The following is a 23,699-nucleotide window of genomic DNA, read 5'->3' on the forward strand; positions in this document are numbered from 1 at the left end:
AAATACATTTAACCCTTTGCATAAAAATTGTAAGAGGGGAAGAAATAGTGCAGAAAAATATAACTAAAGACAAAATCCACTAAGGGTTGAATCCTAATTTGAGATCTGCAGGTGTAACTTGAACTGTCATTCATGTCAATTTGCTCGAAAAATGTAAGAAGGTTTTTTGTTGTTGTGCGACTCCAACTTCAGCCCTAAGGCATTAAGAGGGAAACAAACAGGCAGAGTGAAATTACTGAGACAGGAAATTAAGAACTATTAACTGAGACTTCCGTGTAAAGAAAAAAGACAGAATATATTAAAGCCTAAACACCGAGTCTGGATCTCGTATTCATTTGACAGTTGAGGGCTCTTCACCAAAACAAAGACACTGCTCTACCAGATTTGCCGTTGCATATTCTAAAAAAAGTTTTTTAAATTTAAAAAAAAATGTGTTTTCAATGAACCCGTCTACATTTGAGAGACGTCATTTATGCAACGCGTTGCTTTTATTTGAAGCCCAGATGAATTAGTTCTCTATGCACATGACAGAAGAGGACAAATACAACTGGCTTTGAGTGCATCACAGTAAAGACAACTTATTTCCATCCACACACAACTTTGTAACGTTATCCCATAAAAAATACACAAACAAAAAGAAAAGCTAAAGGCAGCTGGAAAGGGCTGGGACACGCACGCTTTTATAGTGACACAATTCATGTGTCGCACATAATGCATTCTAGTCCATTAATTCTTAGTTTAGAATTCCTCACAATCAAATGTAGACCGCATTATCTACCAAGGGAATTCTCTTGGATTATAATCACAGCCGTATATATTCCCCCCCAAGCAGACACATCGATGGCTCTGAACAAACTTTATTTGACTCTTTGCAAACTGGAATCCATATATCCGGAGGCTGCATTCATTGTAGCTGGGGATTTTAACAAGGCTAATCTGAAAACAAGACTCCCTAAATTTGATCAGCATATCGATTGCGCAACCAGGGCGGGAAAAACCTTGGATCATTGCTATTCCAACTTCCGCGACGCATACAAGGCCCTGCCCGGCTCTCCTTTCGGAAAAGCTGACCACGACTCCATTTTGTTGATCCCTGCCTACAGACAGAAACTAAAACAAGAGGCTCCCGCGCTGAGGTCTGTTCAACGCTGGTCCGACCCATCTGATTCCACACTCCAAGACTGCTTCCATCACGTGGACTGGGATATGTTCCGTATTGCGTCAGACGACAACATTGACGAATACGCTGATTCGGTGTGCGAGTTCATTAGAACGTGCGTTGAAGATGTCGTTCCCATAGCAACGATTAAAACATTCCCAAACCAGAAACCGTGGATTGATGGCAGCATTCGTGTGAAACTGAAAGCGCGAACCACTGCTTTTAATCAGGGCAAGGTGACTGGAAACATGACCGAATACAAACAGTGTAACTATTCCCTCCGCAAGGCAATCAAACAAGCTAAGCGTCAGTATAGAGACAAAGTAGAATCTCAATTCAACGGCTCAGACACAAGAGGTAGGTGGCAGGGTCTACAGTCAATCACGGATTACAAAAAGTGAACCAGCACCGTCACGGACCAGGATGTCTTGCTCCCAGGCAGACTAAATAACTTTTTTGCCCGCTTTGAGGACAATACAGTGCCACTGACACTGCCCGCAACTAAAACATGCGGACTCTCCTTCACTGCAGCCGACGTGAGGAAAACATTTAAACGTGTCAACCCTCGCAAGGCTGCAGGCCCAGACGGCATCCCCAGCCGCGCCCTCAGAGCATGCGCAGACCAGCTGGCTGGTGTGTTTACGGACATATTCAATCAATCCCTATCCCAGTCTGTTGTTCCCACATGCTTCAAGAGGACCACCATTGTTCCTGTTCCCAAGAAAGCTAAGGTAACTGAGCTAAACGACTACCGCCCGTAGCACTCACTTCTGTCATCATGAAGTGCTTTGAGAGACTAGTCAAGGACCATATCACCTCCACCCTACCTGACACCCTAGACCCACTCCAATTTGCTTACCGCCCAAATAGGTCCACAGACGATGCAATCTCAACCACACTGCACACTGCCCTAACACATCTGGACAAGAGGAATACCTATGTGAGAATGCTGTTCATCGACTACAGCTCGGCATTTAACACCATAGTGCCCTCCAAGCTCGTCATCAAGCTCGAGACCCTGGGTCTCGACCCCGCCCTGTGCAACTGGGTACTGGACTTCCTGACGGGCCGCCCCCAGGTGGTGAGGGTAGGCAACAACATCTCCACCCCGCTGATCCTCAACACTGGGGCCCCACAAGGGTGCGTTCTGAGCCCTCTCCTGTACTTCCTGTTCACCCACGACTGCGTGGCCACGCACGCCTCCAACTCAATCATCAAGTTTGCAGACGACACAACAGTGGTAGGCTTGATTACCAATAACGACGAGACGGCCTACAGGGAGGAGGTGAGGGCCCTCGGAGTGTGGTGTCAGGAAAATAACCTCACACTCAACGTCAACAAAACTAAGGAGATGATTGTGGACTTCAGGAAACAGCAGAGGGAACACCCCCCTATCCACATCGATGGAACAGTAGTGGAGAGGGTAGTAAGTTTGAAGTTCCGGCGTACACATCACAGACAAACTGAATTGGTCCACCCACACAGACAGCATCGTGAAGAAGGCGCAGCAGCGCCTCTTCAACCTCAGGAGGCTGAATAAATTTGGCTTATCACCAAAAGCACTCACAAACTTCTACAGATGCACAATCGAGAGCATCCTGTCGGGCTGTATCACCGCCTGGTACGGCAACTGCTCCGCCCACAACCGTAAGGCTCTCCAGAGGGTAGTGAGGTCTGCACAACGCATCACCGGGGGCAAACTACCTGCCCTCCAGGACACCTACACCACCCGATGTCACAGGAAGGCCATAAAGATCATCAAGGACAGCAACCACCGAGCCACTGCCTGTTCACCCCGCTATCATCCAGAAGGCGAGGTCAGTACAGGTGCATCAAAGCTGGGACCGAGAGACTGAAAAACAGCTTCTATCTCAAGGCCATCAGACTGTTAAACAGCCACCACTAACATTGATTGGCTGCTGCCAACACACTGACTCAACTCCAGCCACTTTAATAATGGGAATTGATGGGAAATGATGTAAAATATATCACTAGCCACTTTAAACAATGCTACCTAATATAATGTTCCCTACATTATTCATCTCATATGTATATGTATATACTGTACTCTATATCATCTACTGCATCCTTATGTAATACATGTATCACTAGCCACTTTAACTATGCCACTTTGTTTACATACTCATCTCATGTGTATATACTGCACTCAATACCATCTACTGTATCTCGCCTATGCCGCTCTGTACCATCACTCATTCATATATCTTTATGTACATATTCTTTATCCCCTTACACTTGTGTCTATAAGGTAGTGGTTTTGGAATTGTTAGCTAGATTACTTGTTGGTTATTACTGCATTGTCGGAACTAGAAGCACAAGCATTTCGCTACACTCGCACTAACATCTGCTAACCATGTGTATGTGACAAATAGAATTTGATTTGATTTGATTTATTTCCATAATAAAGAATAAGGTTCTGGTTTGAAATGAGTACACCTAGGATCTTAATTTGATCACCCTGTTGCAGGAGAACCTTCCTGCAATGCAGGACATTTGAAATGTGTCGTGTAATTGAGGTTTAAAAAGGGTTTCTGAAGTTTGTACATTTCCACTTTGCAATTTCAGACTTGATTTTCCCTTACGAAAAAAAGATCAACCCCTACAAAAATTTAAAATGTGCTATAATCCACATTTCCTGTCACTGCGGGACTATTTGTCCTGCTGTGGCAATCTGGCTCAAATTCAGATCATACATCTGTAGTCAGTCAATAGGACAATATGACCATATTTATTATTAGTTCCCAGTCATTTCAACACCACGTCGCAGGAAATGCTCATCAGAAAAACATTGGCAAGTACGTATTGGCATAAATGAGATTACACACATTTTCAGTTTTCAAAGATAAGGCGTTGGGGAAGTGTGTGTGGACAGCACTTCAGGCCTAATCTAAAAGAGAGAGGAGCATTGCAAGAGAAAGAGGATGCTATTCTCTGCCTACACCACACTTTAATTAGTCACTTTCATTTGGAGATAGCATCGTCTCCACTACAGACCGCTACTGTTAGCCATTTTATGCATATTAATGAGCATTAATTACACTCTTAATGAAACTATCAAAAACGTCCATGGATTGATGTGTGGGCCCCTCTCAAGGAGAAGGGGGGGTGGAGGAGGAGGGATATCGGGATGTTTGATGATCAATGTGGGAGTCCAATTAGGAGAGAAAAGTAAGAATTTAAGGCGGTGGCGTTTCATGTCAGCCTCTGTCTGCATGCACACACACACTCTTTTAAGAGTCCTCCTTCAGGCCCGACTACATCTGGTCCAGGCTCAACAAGCTCTTCAGCGAGCAGAGATGCTATCAGTCATTACACAGAGAGAGACAGACAGACAGATCGATAGACAGAGAGACAGACAGAGAGACAGACAGAGAGACAGACAGAGAGACAGACAGAGAGACAGACAGAGAGACAGACAGAGAGACAGACAGAGAGACAGACAGAGAGACAGACAGAGAGACAGACAGAGAGACAGACAGAGAGACAGACAGAGAGACAGAGAAAGGAGGAGGGTGAGGAAACAAGCAAGGCCGGTCACACTTTCAACCCCTTCCGTTAGGGATTAGCTAGTTTAGAGACAGCTCATCTCTGCTCTGGATCGCCTGAGAGCTCAACTGATCATTAGACTGAGACATCTCCATCAGTCAAGTGGATGTTGTTCACTGTATCTGAACAATGAAGCAACAACGTCCGTCACCAGGGGAGTGTGTGTGCGCCGGGGAACTGACACAGAAACATGTTGACTTTGGCCAATGACATCTGACAGGAACAATGGAGACCATCTGCTGTCGCTTTGTGCTTAGAGCGGAGCCCCTCACCAGCACCTGGGCTAACGTACACATGCCCTGCTTTTATATACACTCACTGTGGAGTCTATGGAGGGTCTGGTCTACACTGTAGTGTCATAGAGGGACTCTGAGAACTGGCACTTGCCAAATATGACTTCATTATAGTAGCATGTGTGTGTATGTTCACCTGTGGCTTTCTGTCGGACGTTGTTGCGTGCCTTCTCCACGCCGGGGGCCCCTGAGGTGGTAGCGCTGCGGAACCTCATGGGCTCCTGGACCCCCTGCTGGTCTCCCTGGTTCCTCCAGCTCAAAGAGAAGGACCTGGCCACTGCTGCTGCCTTCTGGGAGTCCTGGATCACCCCTGAGACACAGACAAGAGAGACAGACAAACGCAAATAATATAAATACAGAAGCATAAAGAGAAACTGAATCTTTTGACCAATTTTGCTCTGTTCTCTGGGGCTTACACAGCGTCATGCCCCTCGATCTCTACATCCATCCAGGGCTCTCAATTTTTAAAAAAATGCATTGGTGCTTCCAACCTTAACAAGTTAAGAGCACCACATAAAATCTAGGAGCACCAGACAAATTGAGATAGAGCCTCTATTGGGCCGGTATGAATTCTAGCTAAACTCAGCAAAAAAAGAAACGTCCTCTCACTGTCAACTGCATTTATTTTCAGCAAACTTAACATGTGTAAATATTTGTATGAACATAACAAGATTCAATAACTGAGACATGAACTGAACAAGTTCCACAGACATTTGACTAACAGAAATGGAAAAATGTGTCCCTGAACAAAAGGGGGGTGGGTCAAAATCAGAAGTAACATTCAGTATCTGGTGTGGCCACCAGCTGCATTAAGTACTGCAGTGCATCTCCTCCTCATGGACTGCACCGGATTTGCCAGTTCTTGCCGTGAAATGTTACCCCACTCTTCCACCAAGGTACCTGCAAGTTCCTGGACATTTCTGGGGGGGAATGGCCCTAGCCCTCACCCTTCGATCCAACAGGTCACAGACGTGCTCAATAAGATTGAGATCCGGGCTCTTCGCTTGCCATGGCAGAACAATGACATTCCTGTCTTGCAGGAAATCATTCACATAACAAGCAGTATAGCTGGTGGCATTGTCATGCTGGAGGGTCATGTCATGATGAGCCTGCAGGAAGGGTACCACAAGAAGGAGGATGTCTTCCCTGTAACGCACAGCATTGAGATTACCTGCAATGACAACAAGCTCAGTCCAATGATGCTGTGACACACTTCCCCAGACCATGACGGATTCTCCACTCTCCAAATTGATCCCGCTCCAGAGTACAGGCCTCGGTGTAACGCTCATTCCTTCGACCATAAACGCGAATCCAACCATCACCCCTGGTGAGACAAAACCACGACTCGCCAGTGAAGAGCACTTTTTTGCTAGTCCTGTCTGGTCCAGCGACGGTGGGTTTGTTCCCACGTTGTTGCCGGTGATGTCTGGTGATGACCTACCTTATAACAGGCCTACAAGCCCTCAGTCCAGCCTCTCTCAGCCTATTGCAGACAGTCTGAGCACTGATGGAGGGATTGTGCGTTCCTGGTGTAACTCGGGCAGTTGATGTTGCCATACTTTACTGGTCACGCAGGTGTGATGTTCAGATGTACTGATCCTGTGCAGGTGTTACACGTGGTCTGCCACTGCGAGGACGATCAGAGGTCCGTCCCGGCTCCCTGTAGCGCTGCCTTAGGCGTCTCACAGTACTGACATTGCAATTTATTGCCCTGGCCACATCTGCATTCCTCATGCCTCCTTGCAGTATGCTTAAGCACATTCATGCAGATGAGCAGGGACCCTGGGCATCTTTCATTTGGTGTTTTTCAGAATCAGCAGAAAGGCCTCTTTTAGTGTCCTAAGTTTTCATAACTGTGACCTTTATTGCCTACCGTCTGTCTGCTGTTAGTGACATAACGACCGTTCCACAGGTGCATGTTCATTAATTGTTTATGGTTCATTGAACAAGCATGGGAAACAGTGTTTAAACCCTTTACAATGAAGATCTGTGAAGTTATTTGGATTTTTACGAATTATCTTTGAAAGACAGGGTCCTTCTTTTTTGCTGAGTTTATGTTGTGCCCTAGAAACGAACAAGCCTATAAAGCCATGTGTTTATTATAAAAGCTAAAATGTCGATACAAATACCTGTCATTGAAATTACAAAGTCATTTGTGGAATATTAGGTTTCTACATACATGTTTAAAAAGCAACATTTCCTATGCTATCCCTTTTCCATTGTTGTTCCACTAAATGTTTGGATGTACTGGTAAAGTTACCAGGTTGTTAGCTTGCTAGATAATGAGGTAAGATAACTGAACAAGCTGTTTTAGAATCGTTGTAGCACATCCCTTGACGTGGTTTATGAATGTAAAAAATATGGCCAGCCAATGGAGATGCATCCAGCCAATGGAGATGCATCCAGCCAATGGAGATGCATCCAGCCAATGGAGATGCATCCAGCCAATGGAGATGCATCCAGCCAATGGAGATGCATCCAGCCAATGGAGATGCATCCAGCCAATGGAGATGCATCCAGCCAATGGAGATGCATCCAGCCACTGGAGATGCATCCAGCCACTGGAGATGCATCCAGCCCAATGGAGATGCATCCAGCCAATGGAGATGCATCCAGCCAATGGAGATGCATCCAGCCAATGGAGATGCCAGCCAATGGAGCATCCAGCAATGGAGATCCAGCCAATGGAGATGCATCCAGCCAATGGAGATGCATCCAGCCAATGGAGATGCATCCAGCCAATGGAGATGCATCCAGCCAATGGAGATGCATCCAGCCAATGGAGATGCATCCAGCCAATGGAGATGCATCCAGCCAATGGAGATGCATCCAGCCAATGGAGATGCATCCCGCTGCGACGCCAATGGAGATGCATCCCGCTGCGACGCCAATGGAGATGCATCCCGCTGCGACGCCAATGGAGATGCATCCCGCTGCGACGCCAATGGAGATGCATCCCGCTGCGACGCCAATGGAGATGCATCCCGCTGCGACGCCAATGAAAAAAACCTAGAGGCAGTGATATGGATCACAACTTTGGAATGGTTTGGGCTAGAGACACGTGGCTTTCGCTGTAGTAATGGTGCAACCACCACAGTCACAAATCTGCGTGTTTCCTCTAGGGAACTCCTAAACAGCAATACAGCTAAGCCTAACCATTATAATAATTGTTATATGGCGGATGTTTTCTAGGCGCACTGGTGCTTCCAAATTAAAATATTAAGGAGCGTTCGCAACCAAAAGGGTTACACTTTAAAGCCCTGCCTCCATCCCCCTCTCTCTCTCCCCCTGCCTCCTCACCCCGTCCCCTCTGTTTCTTCTCCTTCTGTTCGCTGAGTTTGTCCAGGGGCAGGTTGCTCATGTCCAGGCCGTAAACGGAGCGGGCCAGGACCGCGGTCAGAGAATCCATGATGCTGGCCCACTCGGTCACCAGCTCCTCCCAGCCTGTCAGAGACGACAGTACAGACAGCAGCTCGTCCCACAGCTCCCGAGAGATGAACACACACAGGTTGGCCCGTACCCACGCCACGATGATCGTCTGGGGGAGGATGTACAGGGGCACAAAGACAGGAGGACGAAACAGAACATCTCATTAATCACCATAGGCAGGCAGCTGGTTCTTATTGGCTTGTAATCAAAACACTAACAAGCCATTAGAGCTGTAACATTGTTTCCACATTATATTAACATCATGGGCAACAACCATTTCCAGGAGCTCAGCTGGACTTCTTCTAACAGAGGTATCAGAACAACTAACAGTAAGACAGGCTGTATGATCCCCAGGCTGACTGACCCGGAAAAGGATGGCAGCCAGGCTCTCAGCAAAAATGTCTTTTCTTTGGTTCTCCTGAGGCCTCTTCATCACCGCCTCAGTGATCCTCAGCAGCACCTGTAGCATCTGCTCCCTACACACACCAGAAGATATGATTAGTCCATCATGGTGTATAAGTAGATTATCATAACACAGTGGAACTGTCCAGGCCTGTCTGACAATACAGTCCTTCAGGTAAAAGCAACCGCTTGGTTTAGAATTTGTTTTCCTATTTAAGCCATTGGGTGTACACAAACAGTATATACAGTGCATTCGGAAAGTATTCAGACCCCTTTTTCCACATTTTGTTACATTACAGACTTGTTCTAAAATGTATACAATTATTTTTTATTCCTCATCTATCTACACACAATACCCCATAATGACAACGTGAAAACAGGTGTTTAGAATTTTTAGCAAATTTATACAATTTTTGGACATGATTTGTAAAGGCACACACCTGTCTATATAAGGTCCCACAGTTGACAGTGCATGTCAGAGCAAAAAACCAAGTCATGAGGTCGAAGTAATTGGTCGAAGTTGAAGGTCCCCAAGAACTCAGTGGCCTCCATCATTCTTAAATGGAAGAAGTTTGGAACCACCAACACGCTTCCTAAAGCTGGCCGCCTGGCCAAACTGCGCAATCGGGGGAGAAGGGCTTTGGTCAGGGAGGTGACCAAGAACCCGATGGTCACTCTGACATGGCTCCAGAGTTTCTCTGAGGAGATGGAACAATCTTTGAGAAGGACAACCATCTCTGCAGCACTCCACCAAACAGGCCTTTATGGTAGAGTGGCCAGACGGAAGCCATTCCTCAGTAAAAGGCACATGACAGCCCGCTTAGAGTTTGCCAAATGGCACCTGAAGGACTCAGACCATGAGAAACAAGGTTCTCTGGTCTGATGACACCCAGTTTGAACTCTTTGGCCTGAATGCCAAGCTTCATGTCTGGATGAAACCTGGCAACATCCCTACAGTGAAGCATGGTGGTGGCAGCATCATGCTTTGGGGATGTTTTTCAGCAGCAAGGACTGGGAGACTAGTCAGGATCAAGGGAAAGATGAACGGAGCCAAGTACAGAGAAATGCTTGATGAAAACTTGCTCCAGAGTACTTAGGACCTCAGACTGGGGCAAAGGTTAATCTTCCAACAGGACAACAACCCAAAGCACACTACAAAGACAACGCAGGAGTGGCTTCGGGACAAGTCTCAATGTCCTTGAGTAGCGCAGCCAGAGCCCGACCTTGAACACGATCGAACATCTCTGGAGAGACCAGAAAATAGCTGTGCAGCGATATTCCCCATCCAACCTGACAGAGCTTGAGAGAAGAATGGGAGAAACTCCCCAAATACAGGAGTGTTAAGCTTGTAGCGTCATACCCAAGAAGACACGAGGCTGTAATCGCTCCCAAAGGTGCTTCAACAAAGTACTGAGTAAAGGGTCTGTAAAGGGTCAGTTATTTATTTTGAAGAAATTAGTAAAAATCCTAAAAACCTGTTTAGAAATTGTGAAAAACCTGGAGGGTAGCCTCACGATATCTCAAAATATTGGCCACCATTAATTGGATATTTGAGTCCCGTAAAATAAAAAGTGAGCTATACCTGACAAGTGTGAGTGGTTTAGGTAAATTGTCCCATCCTTTGTGGGATCTGCCTGTCAAGTAGCAGCTACCGGTAGAAACTTTGTACAGTTGGCTTACCATAGCGGCAAGTAGAAGTATGTACTTTTTTCTCCAACAGACATAGCTAACTTCGCTGGATAGGCCTAACATTCTTCCATTTTCAACATTGTTTTTAAATCGTGTTTAGTCACGATTGCTGCTGACAAACATGATAGGCTACATTGATTGACGGACCACGTCAAATTGGCTAGCTAGCTAATAACAGACCAGGTCAATCAAGCTACCTTTCAGGGGATAAACTAGATGACTATTTCTAAATATGGTTTGATTTACGGTGATGACAGTAGTCCGACAGACAACTTTACCAGGACGATGTCAAGCTCTTTCCAAAAGCCTAATCTCTGATAAAGCAAGCTAAATGACACATTGCTTCTGCTAGCGAGCTACAAATGGATAGCCAAACGGATCTGACCCTCGCGCATCTGAAAATACATGATCAATTGATGTTTACTATAGAACTCTGATGATAGAGCTAAATGTGGAATAATCAGAAATGTGTAGTTTTGACTACGCTCTTCAAGAGGAGATATTACAACGAAATAGTTGTAATTAATCTAATTAAACAGCACGTAGTGGTCAATGGATTTAGTGTAGATGGGGGGGATCTCCTTGCCCCCCACCGGGGGCCCCAGCAGCCAAACTGAACGCTATTGTGACATTTTATTGATCATGCTTAGTGTATTTCAGTATGCACGTTGATGAGGTGCTGACTGACGTACCATGTCTGTGTGTTCATGGCGTGCTCCATGATCACGTGGCGGTAGATGCTCAGCACCCCCTTGCACACCTCCACCTGGTTGTCCAGTAGCTTGGCCACGTCTGGGCACGGCTCCAGCAGAAACACGTTGGCCGAGTTGGTCAGGAACACCTGGGGGGGGGTAGAGCATGGAGATAAAACTACGGTCAAGGGTTGATGAGATACATCTGGAAAGCACAACAACAACAAAAAACGTGTCAAAAAATACAAAACGCGCTCGCACGCACATACCTGCAGGGTGGGCTGGATGCCAGCCTTGATGTCTCTGTTCTGTTCCTCAGTGAGACAGCCCCGGCTGATGGCACTGCTGAAGGAGTATGTTCTGCCCCAACTGGACGAGCGTTTGTGACCATGACTCTCCAACGCCTGCAGGAGGACACGACCGTCCATTCAGGGTGGCGAGTATGAAATTGAGTGTTCCGAGTTAATTTTAGTCTGCACATCCACTAACTTGTGCTGTGTGTGTGTGTGCGTGTGCGTGTAGTTGTGTAATAATAATAATTAGGATAGTGTTCATATTTGTGATTTATACACGTGTGAAATGGAAATGTGTTTTTTGTTTATCCCGATGTGCAGAAATGTGTTTTTTGCCAAATTGGGGAGAGTAGGGTCACATGCAGGGTCAGCCATTATCAATGGCGATCCTTGGACCAATTAGGGGTAAGTGCCTTGCTCAAGGGCACATTGACAGATTGTTCACCTTGTCGGCTCGTGGATTTGAACTAGCGACCTTTACGTTTAATGGCCCAACGCTCTAACCACTAGGCTACCTTACGCCCTGTGTGTGTTTGTCTGTGTATCACTGCCATTACCTGTGTGTGTGCGCTATCGGGCTCCGTGATGAGCAGCTGCTCTGGGTTCTCCTCCACCTCGGCCTGTCTGCTCTTCTCCGGCTCCGTCATGAAGCCTGGCTTCTCCTGCAGGATCCACTTCCTGTACACCTTGATCACCTTCCGGGTCGCTGACGCCTCACAGGAGGGCAACAGGAAGGCCTGGAGATAGACAGATATTACACAGTATAGTGCAAGAGAAAATAGGATAATGGGCGTTGGATAATGAATAAATGTATTTTCAGGATCCTAATAAGGTGTTTGCTAAATGACACGAAGCAGATGTGGTGGCTAAGGACATTTCACTTGAATTAACTTGAATTATTGAATTTGCTCCAGCTAAGAGGATCACTTTGATGTAGTGATAGTGTCTTTGCACTAGATGGCAGCACACAACAAATAAGATGGTTTCCTACTCAGCATCATGTTCCAAAGCTAGTGGGGAACCAAAGGAAATCAGCTTCACAACTAAAACTGCTCCTGCAGAGGAAAAGTCTAGTTTATACTCTCATTGAGTCATTTGGAAACACTGTCATCATCTCTCTATGGGCTGTACCTGGTGAAAAACCTCATTGACGAAGTTGATGTTGTCCCGTGTGGAGAGTAGGATGGCGTGCACCATGTCGTAGACGCTGCGGTGCTCCTCGTCGATGCTGCACAGGCTGGAGTCGCTGGGACGCCGGTCAGACAGCGTGCTACTGTTAGAGTGGCTCTTCTCTGGCTCCGTGGGGCCGTTGGGCTCCCCCTCGCCACCACGGTCTTTATCCTTCTCCTGACTGCTACTACCTGCAGTGACAGTCTGAACACACACACAGCAGCGGGTTGGACAGGGTACCAGTGAGAGGGTTTAGGGCTGGGTTCCAGTATAAATTATAAAGACCAAGACAAACATAGCATTAACTGTTGGTTGAATAAAATTATTCCAAGTCAACATTAAAATAAACCTCGCCTTGGAACTGACCATTCAATCCTTTCTGCTTTAAAGGGATACTTTATCTACTTCCCTAGAGTCAGATGAACTCGTGGATACCATTTGTATGTCTCTGCATCCAGTATGAAGGAAGTTAGAGGTAGTTTCGCGAGCCAATGCTAACTAGTGTTAGCGCAGTGACTGGAAGTCTATTGGCATCTACTAGCATGTTTGACATCGGACCTACCTGGATAAGTTTGGGGATGACCTCGTTAGTCCCGTTCTTGGCGCTGGGGGTGGCGGTGCTGACGTACTTCTTCTCCAGGAAGAAGGTGACCAGCCAGGTGATGAAGGCCACACGGGGAGCCAGATACTGGTCTCTCGTACAGAACGTGCTCTCGTTGTTACGGGTCACCGGGACATACAGAGGCTTTGGTCTGTGGTGGGGGAGGTCTGGAGGAGGTAGGGAGAGGGAAGGGTCAGAGACACAGAGAGGGAAACGAGGGTGATATATACAGCAGGTGAAAGACACAGTGGGAGTTAGAGAAAGATAAGGATATTACACGAGATCTAAACACGCTGCTCTTTCAGTCAACATCAGGTTCTTTTTGCTGTTACTGGCCATTATATGAAAATATTTAATTCAGCCCACAAAGTAACTGACCTGAACAACCCTGATAATTACAGTGAACCACAGCCTCGTGGACCAGGTTAATGTTGCAAAGGATTTTAATTTCTATAATTCATGAAACCTCATTTAAACGTGGGTTGAATACCTTTGAATTGACTGGCAATTAGCTAAAAATAGACATTCCCTCTCAGACAGAGTAGATCATTAGAACAGGGGAAATGGAGGAAAACATCAAGTTCATGACAAGATGTCTAAATTGCCTGGCCTCGGGAATCTGTGTGCATCGACTGTATTAATTAGCTTTTGGGTCAAGTTTTTGACTTGGCAAAGGCCTGTTGCTGCAATTATAAATTAGAACTTCTGACTTGCCTGGTTTAATAGAGGAGCATGATATTACACTTCCCCTCTAAAAAATAAATAATTTATCCAAAGCTTCTTAGGAGAGTAACTAATACCCAATTTGCATGCCACTTTAAAAAAATAAAAATAAATGTAAAAAGCTACCAGGAGTGTGTTAGAGTCAAGCTGCACATTCAGAATCTCAAATGGAGTAAGCCCTTGAGTTTTTGCAAATTGACCCACGGTGACATAATGGTATAAAAAATTTAAAAAAGACTGCTCATAGCAAAGGGAATTACAACCCTACATGCACGGACTCACCCACACCCACACACCCCTACCTAAAAGCGGCTTGTAAAGGTTGGTGAGCTTGGTGAAGGAGGGGAAGAGGTGAGGAAGGTAGTACTTCTTGAACAGACTGAAGAGAAACCTGAAGCCGGTATCCTGGTTGTCTTTGTTCTTCCACTCTAAACTGGACGCCTTTCAGACACAAAGAGGCAGACTGAGTCACAACACAGCCAGACAATAGGCCCCATACAAGCTTGGTACTGGACACATGACTTTGTTTTTACAGGAAAGAATGGCCTCATCTGATTAGATTATGCATTTTGAAAGTATTTGACCAAGGCCACAGAGTGATCCAGTGTTGTCTAGGAAGGACAATGTTGTAGCAGGAGCCTCACCTGGACAACCATAAACTTGAGCAGGGTTTGGAGGATGTAGCAGGTCTGGTCGTCTGCCAGCTTCTCCCCTGGCACAGCTGGCACCAGCGGTGTAATCTCCTCAGGCACCACCTTGGCTGTTGAGCCAGAGAGAGAAACAGAGTGAAAGAGGGAATGAGGAGTGAAGACGGCCTTCATCTCACTCCAGCAGTCCAGTTCATGAAATAATCAGTGTAGTTCCCCAGGACCCAGACAATCCCAGTCAGCTGCCCCAGCTCAAATTGCACAACTTCCAAATGGTACTGAAACAGGTCTGAACAGCAAACTGAGACACATTCAACTGTAAGGACAAGGGACCAGAAGATGGAGCACCTTGGGGTGTGCTGAGCGTGTGTGTTTGGTTTTACTATCCTTGCGGGGACAAAGAGTCCAGGATAGTAAAACAAGGAAAATTCCAGACAACTGGGTACATTTTGCCGGTCCCCTCAAGGAAAAAGGCTATTTTAGGCTTAGGTGTTAGGGTTATAGGTTAAGGTTAAGGAAAATAGGATTTTGAATGGAAATCAATCGCTTGGTCCCGACAACAATAGTAAAAACAAATGTGTGTGAGAGACGCTGAGGGGTCTCACCATCGGGCGGGTTGGAGAAAGGGTTGTAGATGATGGTATCCAGGGTGCAGGGTCCTCTGGTGGAGGGCACAGCAGGGAAGCCTGGCACCAGGCAGGCGAAGATGAGGAACTGCTCCTCTGCACAGTTATTCTGCAGGGCCTGCAGCCACAGCAGGAACAGACGAATTCCCTCACATCTGATCTGCATGCAGGAGGACAGGGGACAAGTTACTGTACACGGAACAGGATCAGACTGCTCCGTCTCCTTCACAGTCACGTGGGAGTAACATGTGCAAGTTTGTGTTAGAAAACGCAAAACAAGTCTCACCTTGAACGAGTTTCCAGTGTGCAAAAGCTTTTTCAGAATAGAACCTGCAACGGAAAGCGAGAAAGCATGAAGAACAGAGGACAACCCTGACACCAACAAAAGAGATATGCCTTCCACCTGATGTGTACTAGAGACACAACACACTACTCTCTGCACATAGTTACACTTAACACAGAGAGACAAGCACGTCGGTCTGTTCCATCAGTAAATATTGACCTTGGGGGTGGTGATAAACCAGTCAGGGAGGGAAGTCTGCTCATTCTCCTGATGAAAATGAACATCAATTGCCTGGCGTGCAGTTATGAAGCCAATCAGGTCTGCGGTAATCAAATGAGACATTGCTCTGATTGCTAAATGCCTGCTTCCTCCACTCATCAGGTTAAATCAATGTGTTGGAAAAAATGAAGAATAAATTGCTTCCAATCCCAACTCCTAGGCTCCAAGAGATTGGAAATGAGACATAAGGAGAGACCGAGATACATTTTCCACCAGGTGACGGTCTGTAAATGCTTGTTTCTCTAGTGGAGGGGGCCCTAAAAAGACATCACTGGGCCCTGTCTTTCTGCATCTGACTATAAGTTCTACAGCTTATGGCGTTCCTTGTCCGTGTTGCTAATGAGTTTTGTCCTCTACCTACTTTGAGCAGCAGGGTCAATGATAGGCAACAGTTGTCTAGGTGAGGTGACTCCTTAAGGATGAGGCTAGGGAAGGAGGGACAGGTTTTAGCTGGTGTTCTGTGGACTAGGGAGCGTGTTTGCGGACAGCCGAGGGAAGATGAGCCTCCATAGTGGGAGCAATAAGCCCCAGGGGTTGATCCGCGGCGACGATCTCTGCCTCGTCGCTTTAGGGAAACGGCTGACAAACAGAAGATTATAATTGAGGTTATCGCTGCTTGCGAGGCTGAAACCGAGCGACGCATAATTCAATTACCAATTTGCATTTCAAATGAAGCTCTCATTTGCATTTTTCATTTACCTCGCCTTCCGCGACTAATTATTTTCTTCTCACACAAACTGTTAAAGAGTGGTTGTGCCGATAATCTATGCTTCCGTGGTTTATTCCGGTGGTTGTCGTAACACAGGAGGGGACAGACCTTTGACTAATGTACCCATGCGGAAGAATGCAAATATTACCACTGTAGGCCTATTCAAGGAGGGTAGAGTGAGTACCAACTTAGAAACAGTTGATTCACTGGACATACCTATACTGTGGAACTGCCATCGACTGTAGATTCGTTCTGGTAGAAGTTGGAGAATTTTCTGGAGAAGATGGGAAGGAACGTGTAAAATATTAGCACAAATGCCTGAAGTGTCTTTGTCTGTACAGACAAATCAGAACACAGAGATAGAGCAGATAAACCTGATCACAGATGGAGAGAGGACAGAATTCTTTTTACTCGATAGGCTTTAAACAAGTCACATTTGCACACCACATACTAGACAGGGCCATGTTGCTAAGCTGCTCAGCCATACATCCTAAACAGAGCCCACTTTAAAAAAGCATAGCAGCCTTGTCAGTCAACCAGTAGTCACTGCTGTCCGTTCCTCCTCCTCCGTGTGTCTCTGGCCTGCTATAGGGGTGGCCCCGGTGACACGGGACAACGCTGGAAATGTCATCACCTCGCCAACCATGAAATTTACAACTCAATTAGAGCGTGTGACCTTTCAGCAGGCTATAATTACTCCTACACTGAGGGAGGGGTTAACTGGGTCCCTCTGGGGGGATAAAAAAAGAGACAGGGGGGTGAGGGATGGGGGGGTGAGAAGAGAGGACACCACTGTGGAATGTGCAGTGTGTGGCGGCTGGTCCGGTAATGGCCAGTGGATTGTGGGTAATTGATGAACCACTTGGTAGAGCGACCCTACCCTGGCCTGCATGATAAAGCTCTGATCTGAGAGAGAGAGAGAGAGAGAGAGAGTGAGAGAGAGTGAGAGAGAGGACTCTGAACATTAAGTCCTCACCAGCAGTAGCTATACATGCAAACTGAATTTGCAGTGAGTCTTGAGAAATAGAGAATGAAGGGAGTCCACACATGCAGAGCACGGAGAAAGAGCGAGAGAGACCAGATCCTGGATCAGTAGCCAAGAGGAGAGCAGCCATGCCACATTATGGCTTCCAAAACGCATCTCATGTTTCGAGTACAGCACATCTCGGTTTATCAACACCCCGCTCTGTATTTCTCCCCTCCTCCACCTCTCCTCTCTCTCTCGTTATGCATCTCTCCTCGTGTCTACTCCACTCTCCGTCTAAATCCCTCTCCTTCTCAGTGATAGAAACAGAAATCTGACAGCCATCACTCCTGGTGTCCCTGTGTCCTGGTTGACTCCTCTCTGATCCAGAGCGTGACGATACATGTCCTTCTCTATTGCACCTTTCTATTGATCCCGGCTGGGATTAGACATGCCCAGCTCCCAGCACTGATGCTCTCCTTGGAGATGCAGACATTACTCTAGGTAGTAAAACAGTGGGGGGTAAGTCTAAGCCTGTGTGGTTTCCAGAGAGGGAGGGTGGGTGTGTGTGTGTGTGGTGTGTGTGTGTGTGTGTGTGTGTGTGTGTGTGTGTGTGTGTGTGTGTGTGTGTGTGTGTGTGTGTGTAACACCCACCCTTCGTCCAGGGGAAGGCAGGGAATGCAGAGCAGAAGCGGGGAGACTCCCCGCGGCGGTGGGAATGGCAGCCGCAACAATGGGACTTTACTGGCTGATATGAAGCACTGTGAGCCTGACAAAGGGGCTGAGCAGAGCGGGCTGACTGAGTTACTCTAATCTGGAGACGTACTCCAGGCATAAAGATGGGGTATTACGGAGGGACGCGTCCGACTCCAACCACATTTACATGATCCGTACTTAGGTTTCCAGCCACAGGGCGTACATGACACAGAATACACTTCTACCAGAGGTGTCCCACAAGGGCTTTCCAGCGCTCACAGACAGCCTCAGGGGAACTTTGAAGACTTTGTTTTTGTCATTGTACCCACTGATTTAAGCTTCACTTTGGTAGGATGTAACACCGCACCTGTGGAGTCTCTCATCCTTGTTTCGACGCAACAAACGAGAAAAGTTGGTGAATAAGTCAACAGGATTCGGTGGAGTTTCAACTCATGTTAAGAGCGAGCGTACTTTCCAGGAAAACACGAGGAAACTTTTCTTAAACCAGCCATATATGAGCCAGAGACAGTTTCTATAGGGCAGTCAGTCACAGTGGAGTTGGGAGAGAACGGCAAGGCAGGCATGTGACCCATCACAGCCCAGAGAGCCACAGCAGGCGAATAGAGCAGGGTCACAGTTCACTGTCATTTAATTCAACTATCGCGTGAACCTGCATTGAAAATGTTGGAGTAACTCAAATGTGTAGGAATGTTCAGTAGATCACTAGGCCTGGAGGCCTGGGTGAAATAATATGTGACAGTAAAATGTCCGGTCATACAGAGGAAGAGTGAAAATGTTTCCAGGCCAACCCCCACAGTGTAAACAGTGGATTACTCATTTACACTGAAACCAAAATCACCAGCCGTTTGTAGAAGTAGATGCTGAGCTCAAATGATGACAGCCGATAGACTATCAAATAGAAGTAGGCCTAATATGGATCTGATCGGATTGGCCTATCAAACGGAGTTCTTGCTTGCGCGATATCTACATTTGATCGTAACAAGCTTATCAGACATGCAATGTAGCACACATATAACCAAAAAGGGCATTTGTGAAACGGCTTCATACTACTCTCTGACCAGTAGGTGGCAGCAACAATACACTGTAGCTCTTCCTCAAGCTAATGATTACCAGTCCGATCAGTATTCACATATTCCACTGTTGTCAAAGTCAAAGCAAGCGGAATTCGCTGACCCTTACGTTTCATAGCAGGTCTTAAAAAAAAACTTTTAATGATCAGCTAGGATTTGTTTTTGACAGGGTCGGCGAGTTAAACCCACTGCCAGTGAGGCAGAGTAGGCAAATAAGGCAAACCCAGTGACGGTTGCCTAATAGATACCCAGAGGTTTAGACCATAATAGCAACCTACAAAACGAAGGCCTAGACTACTACTTGACAGCAATGCATCAAATGACAAATCTAAACTCTCTAGTGGTCAGGTGAAGGCTGACATTTATGCTATTTGGCAGACACCTTATCCAAAGTCACTTACAGTCAATGCGTGCATACCTTTTGACACATGGGTGGCCCCGATGGGAATCGAATCCACGACCATTGACTTTGCAAGTGCCAACGCTTGTAAATAAGCATTGATACTTGCACCAGAAGTCTCCTGCGGAAGATCTGACAATCCTAATCCAAACCGGAGAGGAGGAAAAACGCACAATGGCTCCATGTACATTCTCCTGAAGGATGTTGGCTAGTAGAAAACAAGCCAATAAAAAGCCATTGAGCTCTTTCACCCTTGATGCGGACGAAGGCGGAGATGAGGCCATTAACCCAGAGGAGAGGTATTGACGGGCAGCCACAATACAGGTTGACATTATTTTATTCATGACCTACTTGGAACATTCACATTTACATACCCAGCATTTTAATGGGTCGGCTCTGCAGCGAGCGGTTAAACTGACATCAATCACGGCCAATCGTCTGCCCCCGTGAGCGACGGCAGAGACTAGCACAGTAAATCACGAGAGCTGTGTAAATCGAGCTCGTTCCTCTCCTCCATGTCCTCTTGCCTTCATAACATGATTACCGTCCTGTCTATACTACAGCACTGACTGGAGAGTAGGCTGGCCTGAGTCCCAAGGGTCTACACACAGACAACCACAGTGTTCAGTTGCTGGCTGATATCCAAAAATAGTGGAGAAAAGTAACATCAATTTAGCTCTCACAGAGCTCTCCTTTTCTATCCGCTCTCCTTTACCCAAAGGCATATTTGTTGCGTCAAATAAGGTATATTAAAAACCCTCTGAGCACCACCCTATTGAAGTGTATTCTGTGTATTCTGGACAGACTGGGGCTTTCCCAGTCTGTAGGTCAGAGCAGCCTTGAGCTCAGAGTGGTGAGTCAGGGGCTGGGTGACGGATGGCTGTGCTCAGAGTGGTGAGTCAGGGGCTGGGTGACGGATGGCTGGGCTCAGAGTGGTGAGTCAGGGGCTGGGTGACGGATGGCTGTGTTCAGAGTGGTGAGTCAGGGGCTGGGTGACGGATGGCTGGGCTCAGAGTGGTGAGTCAGGGGCTGGGTGACGGATGGCTGGGCTCAGAGTGGTGAGTCAGGGGCTGGGTGACGGATGGCTGTGTTCAGAGTGGTGAGTCAGGGGCTGGGTGACGGATGGCTGTGCTCAGAGTGGTGAGTCAGGGGCTGGGTGACGGATGGCTGTGCTCAGAGTGGTGAGTCAGGGGCTGGGTGACGGATGGCTGGGTTCAGAGTGGTGAGTCAGGGGCTGGGTGACGGATGGCTGTGTTCAGAGTGGTGAGTCAGGGGCTGGGTGACGGATGGCTGTGCTCAGAGTGGTGAGTCAGGGGCTGGGTGACGGATGGCTGGGTTCAGAGTGGTGAGTCAGGGGCTGGGTGACGGATGGCTGGGTTCAAAGTGGTGAGTCGGGCTGGGTGACGGATGGCTGTGCTCAGAGTGGTGAGTCAGGGGCTGGGTGACGGATGGCTGTGCTCAGAGTGGTGAGTCAGGGGCTGGGTGACGGATGGCTGGGTTCAAAGTGGTGAGTCAGGGACTGGGTGACGGATGGCTGTGCTCAGAGTGGTGAGTCAGGGGCTGGGTGACGGATGGCTGTGCTCAGAGTGGTGAGTCAGGGGCTGGGTGACGGATGGCTGTGTTCAGAGTGGTGAGTCAGGGGCTGGGTGACGGATGGCTGGGCTCAGAGTGGTGAGTCAGGGGCTGGGTGACGGATGGCTGGGCTCAGAGTGGTGAGTCAGGGGCTGGGTGACAGATGGCTGTGCTCAGAGTGGTGAGTCAGGGGCTGGGTGACGGATGGCTGTGCTCAGAGTGGTGAGTCAGGGGCTGGGTTACGGATGGCTGGGTTCAAAGTGGTGAGTCAGGGACTGGGTGACGGATGGCTGGGCTCAGAGTGGTGAGTCAGGGGCTGGGTGACGGATGGCTGGGCTCAGAGTGGTGAGTCAGGGGCTGGGTGACGGATGGCTGGGCTCAGAGTGGTGAGTCAGGGGCTGGGTGACAGATGGCTGTGCTCAGAGTGGTGAGTCAGGGGCTGGGTGACGGATGGCTGGGCTCAGAGTGGTGAGTCAGGGACTGGGTGACGGATGGCTAGGCTCAGAGTCAGGTCGCTGCCCGGATACTGGGGAAGCAGACACACACACACACTTCACTCGGTGGTCCCCTGGTTACAGAACCACAGGGCCACAGCCAGTCTCAAAACCCCTAAACTGGTCAGAACCACATCCAGTCTCACAACCCCTAACCTGGTCAGAACCACAGGGCCACAGCCAGTCTCACAACCCCTAACCTGATCAGAACCACAGGCAGTACCACAACCCCTAACATGGTCAGAACCACAGGGCCACAGCCAATCTTACAACCCCTAACATGGTCAGAACCACAGGGCCACAGCCAATCTCACAACCTCTAAACTGGTCAGAACCACATCCAGTCTCACAACCTCTAACCTGGTCAGAACCACAGCCAATCTCACAACCCCTAACCTGGTCAGAACCACATCCAGTCTCACAACCTCTAACCTGGTCAGAACAACATCCAGTCTCACAAACCCTAAGATGGTCAGAATCACAGGGCCACAGCCAGTCTCACAACACCTAACCTGGTCAGAACCACAGCCAGTACCACAACCCCTAACCTGGTCAGAATCACAGGGCCACAGCCAGTCGCACAACCCCGAGATCAACAAAACGGTCTTTTATCTAGGATTGAAATGCACTGTATTCAAACTTGTGTACTGCACACAAAAACAACTTACTTTTTGTATGCGCCTCTCACAAATTTCCAATGATGTCCTGTCCACTGACCCGTCACCTCTGCCATGAGGGAGGGTAAATAATCATGAGTCAGTGGGTCTGGGAGTCCTGTCATGTGACCACAGAGCTCCCGTCTTGTGACAATGACGCCAGAGGTCTAGAGCGATGTCCCATGACTTCCACCTACATACACTTGCTGTATTTAGTGCTGCTCTCACACAGCGTTCCTCAACTGTTCCTCATCCACCTACTCAAATGTGCTGCAATTTGTTGGTACAGCAGGAAATGATCTGTAATTAGTTGAAAAGTGTGAAGACTGATGCTGATGTTCTGTATCTACACTGACTGTACAAAACATGCATGAACACCTCTTCTTCCACGACACAGACTGACCAGGTGAATCCAGGTGAAGCTATGATCCCCTATTGATGTCACCTGTTAAATCCACTTCAAATCAGTGTAGATGAAGGGGAGGAGACAGGTTAAAGAATAATTTGTAAGCCTTGAGACTAGCCGTGGACTGTGTATGTGTGCCATTCAGAGAGTGAATGGGCAAGACAAAAGATTGAAGTGCCTCTGAACGGGGTATGGTAGTAGGTGCCAGGCTCACCACTTTGAGTGTGTCAAGAACTGCAACGCTGCTGGGTTTTACAGGCTCAACAGTTTCCCGTGTGTATTAAGAATGATCCACCACCCAAAGGACATCCAACCAACTTGACAACTGTGGGAAGCATTGGAGTCAACATTGTAGAGTCCATTCCCTGACCAATTGAGGCTATTCTAAGGCCAAAACGGGGTGCAACTCAATATTAGGAAGGTGTTCACACACACACACAACCTAAAGCATCTACATCCAGTGTGGCCTCGACATATGAACAACTGCAAGGACGTTGTCATTGACTGATTAGCCCACTTGCAGGCTAGGGGCAGATACTGTGCAGTCAGTGTGTACCTATTCTAGCGTGTAGTGTCCGCTGCAGTGGCCTAGCCAAAGCCTGCTCCCTCTTGGCAGTGAAGACACAGAGGAAAGTGAGGAAGTGATGGGGAGAGGCAGGCCAGGGCTGGGAGAAAGCAGCCGTTATGCCCACTGCCAATCTGAGAGTGAAGGCAGGCAAGTGTTTCATGGGAGGCAGCCAGGGTCGATCAAGTTCAACAGAGGTGGTATTCACAGCATGACTTAGCAAACACGCAGCGTGTAGCGCAGGCCAGCAGCCCTCTGTCCTCAGCTTCTATGTCACGCTGCGACATCTCCTC

The 23,699-nt window shown here is 47.6% G+C and overlaps 1 protein-coding gene across 3 annotated transcripts in view; it reads right to left on the reverse strand.

Annotated features, from left to right (window-relative positions):
• The window catches only part of LOC112256591 (Ral GTPase activating protein catalytic subunit alpha 2), a 137,710-nt gene that overhangs the window by 78,963 nt on the left and 35,048 nt on the right, over window positions 1-23,699 (reverse strand). For all 3 annotated transcript variants that reach the window (XM_024429923.2, XM_024429925.2, XM_042325439.1), the window contains exons 4-16: window positions 16,779-16,836; window positions 15,578-15,621; window positions 15,271-15,451; window positions 14,663-14,778; window positions 14,321-14,459; window positions 13,257-13,462; window positions 12,656-12,898; window positions 12,082-12,261; window positions 11,501-11,635; window positions 11,232-11,380; window positions 8,813-8,924; window positions 8,320-8,557; window positions 5,156-5,329 (exon numbers count right to left, since the gene is read on the reverse strand). In XM_024429923.2, coding sequence (XP_024285691.2) covers window positions 5,156-5,329; window positions 8,320-8,557; window positions 8,813-8,924; window positions 11,232-11,380; window positions 11,501-11,635; window positions 12,082-12,261; window positions 12,656-12,898; window positions 13,257-13,462; window positions 14,321-14,459; window positions 14,663-14,778; window positions 15,271-15,451; window positions 15,578-15,621; window positions 16,779-16,836 — 1,975 coding nt within the window. The remainder of the gene's footprint in view (window positions 1-5,155; window positions 5,330-8,319; window positions 8,558-8,812; window positions 8,925-11,231; window positions 11,381-11,500; window positions 11,636-12,081; window positions 12,262-12,655; window positions 12,899-13,256; window positions 13,463-14,320; window positions 14,460-14,662; window positions 14,779-15,270; window positions 15,452-15,577; window positions 15,622-16,778; window positions 16,837-23,699) is intronic.

Source organism: Oncorhynchus tshawytscha, linkage group LG08 (assembly GCF_018296145.1).
Source record: "Oncorhynchus tshawytscha isolate Ot180627B linkage group LG08, Otsh_v2.0, whole genome shotgun sequence".
NCBI lineage: Eukaryota > Metazoa > Chordata > Actinopteri > Salmoniformes > Salmonidae > Oncorhynchus > Oncorhynchus tshawytscha.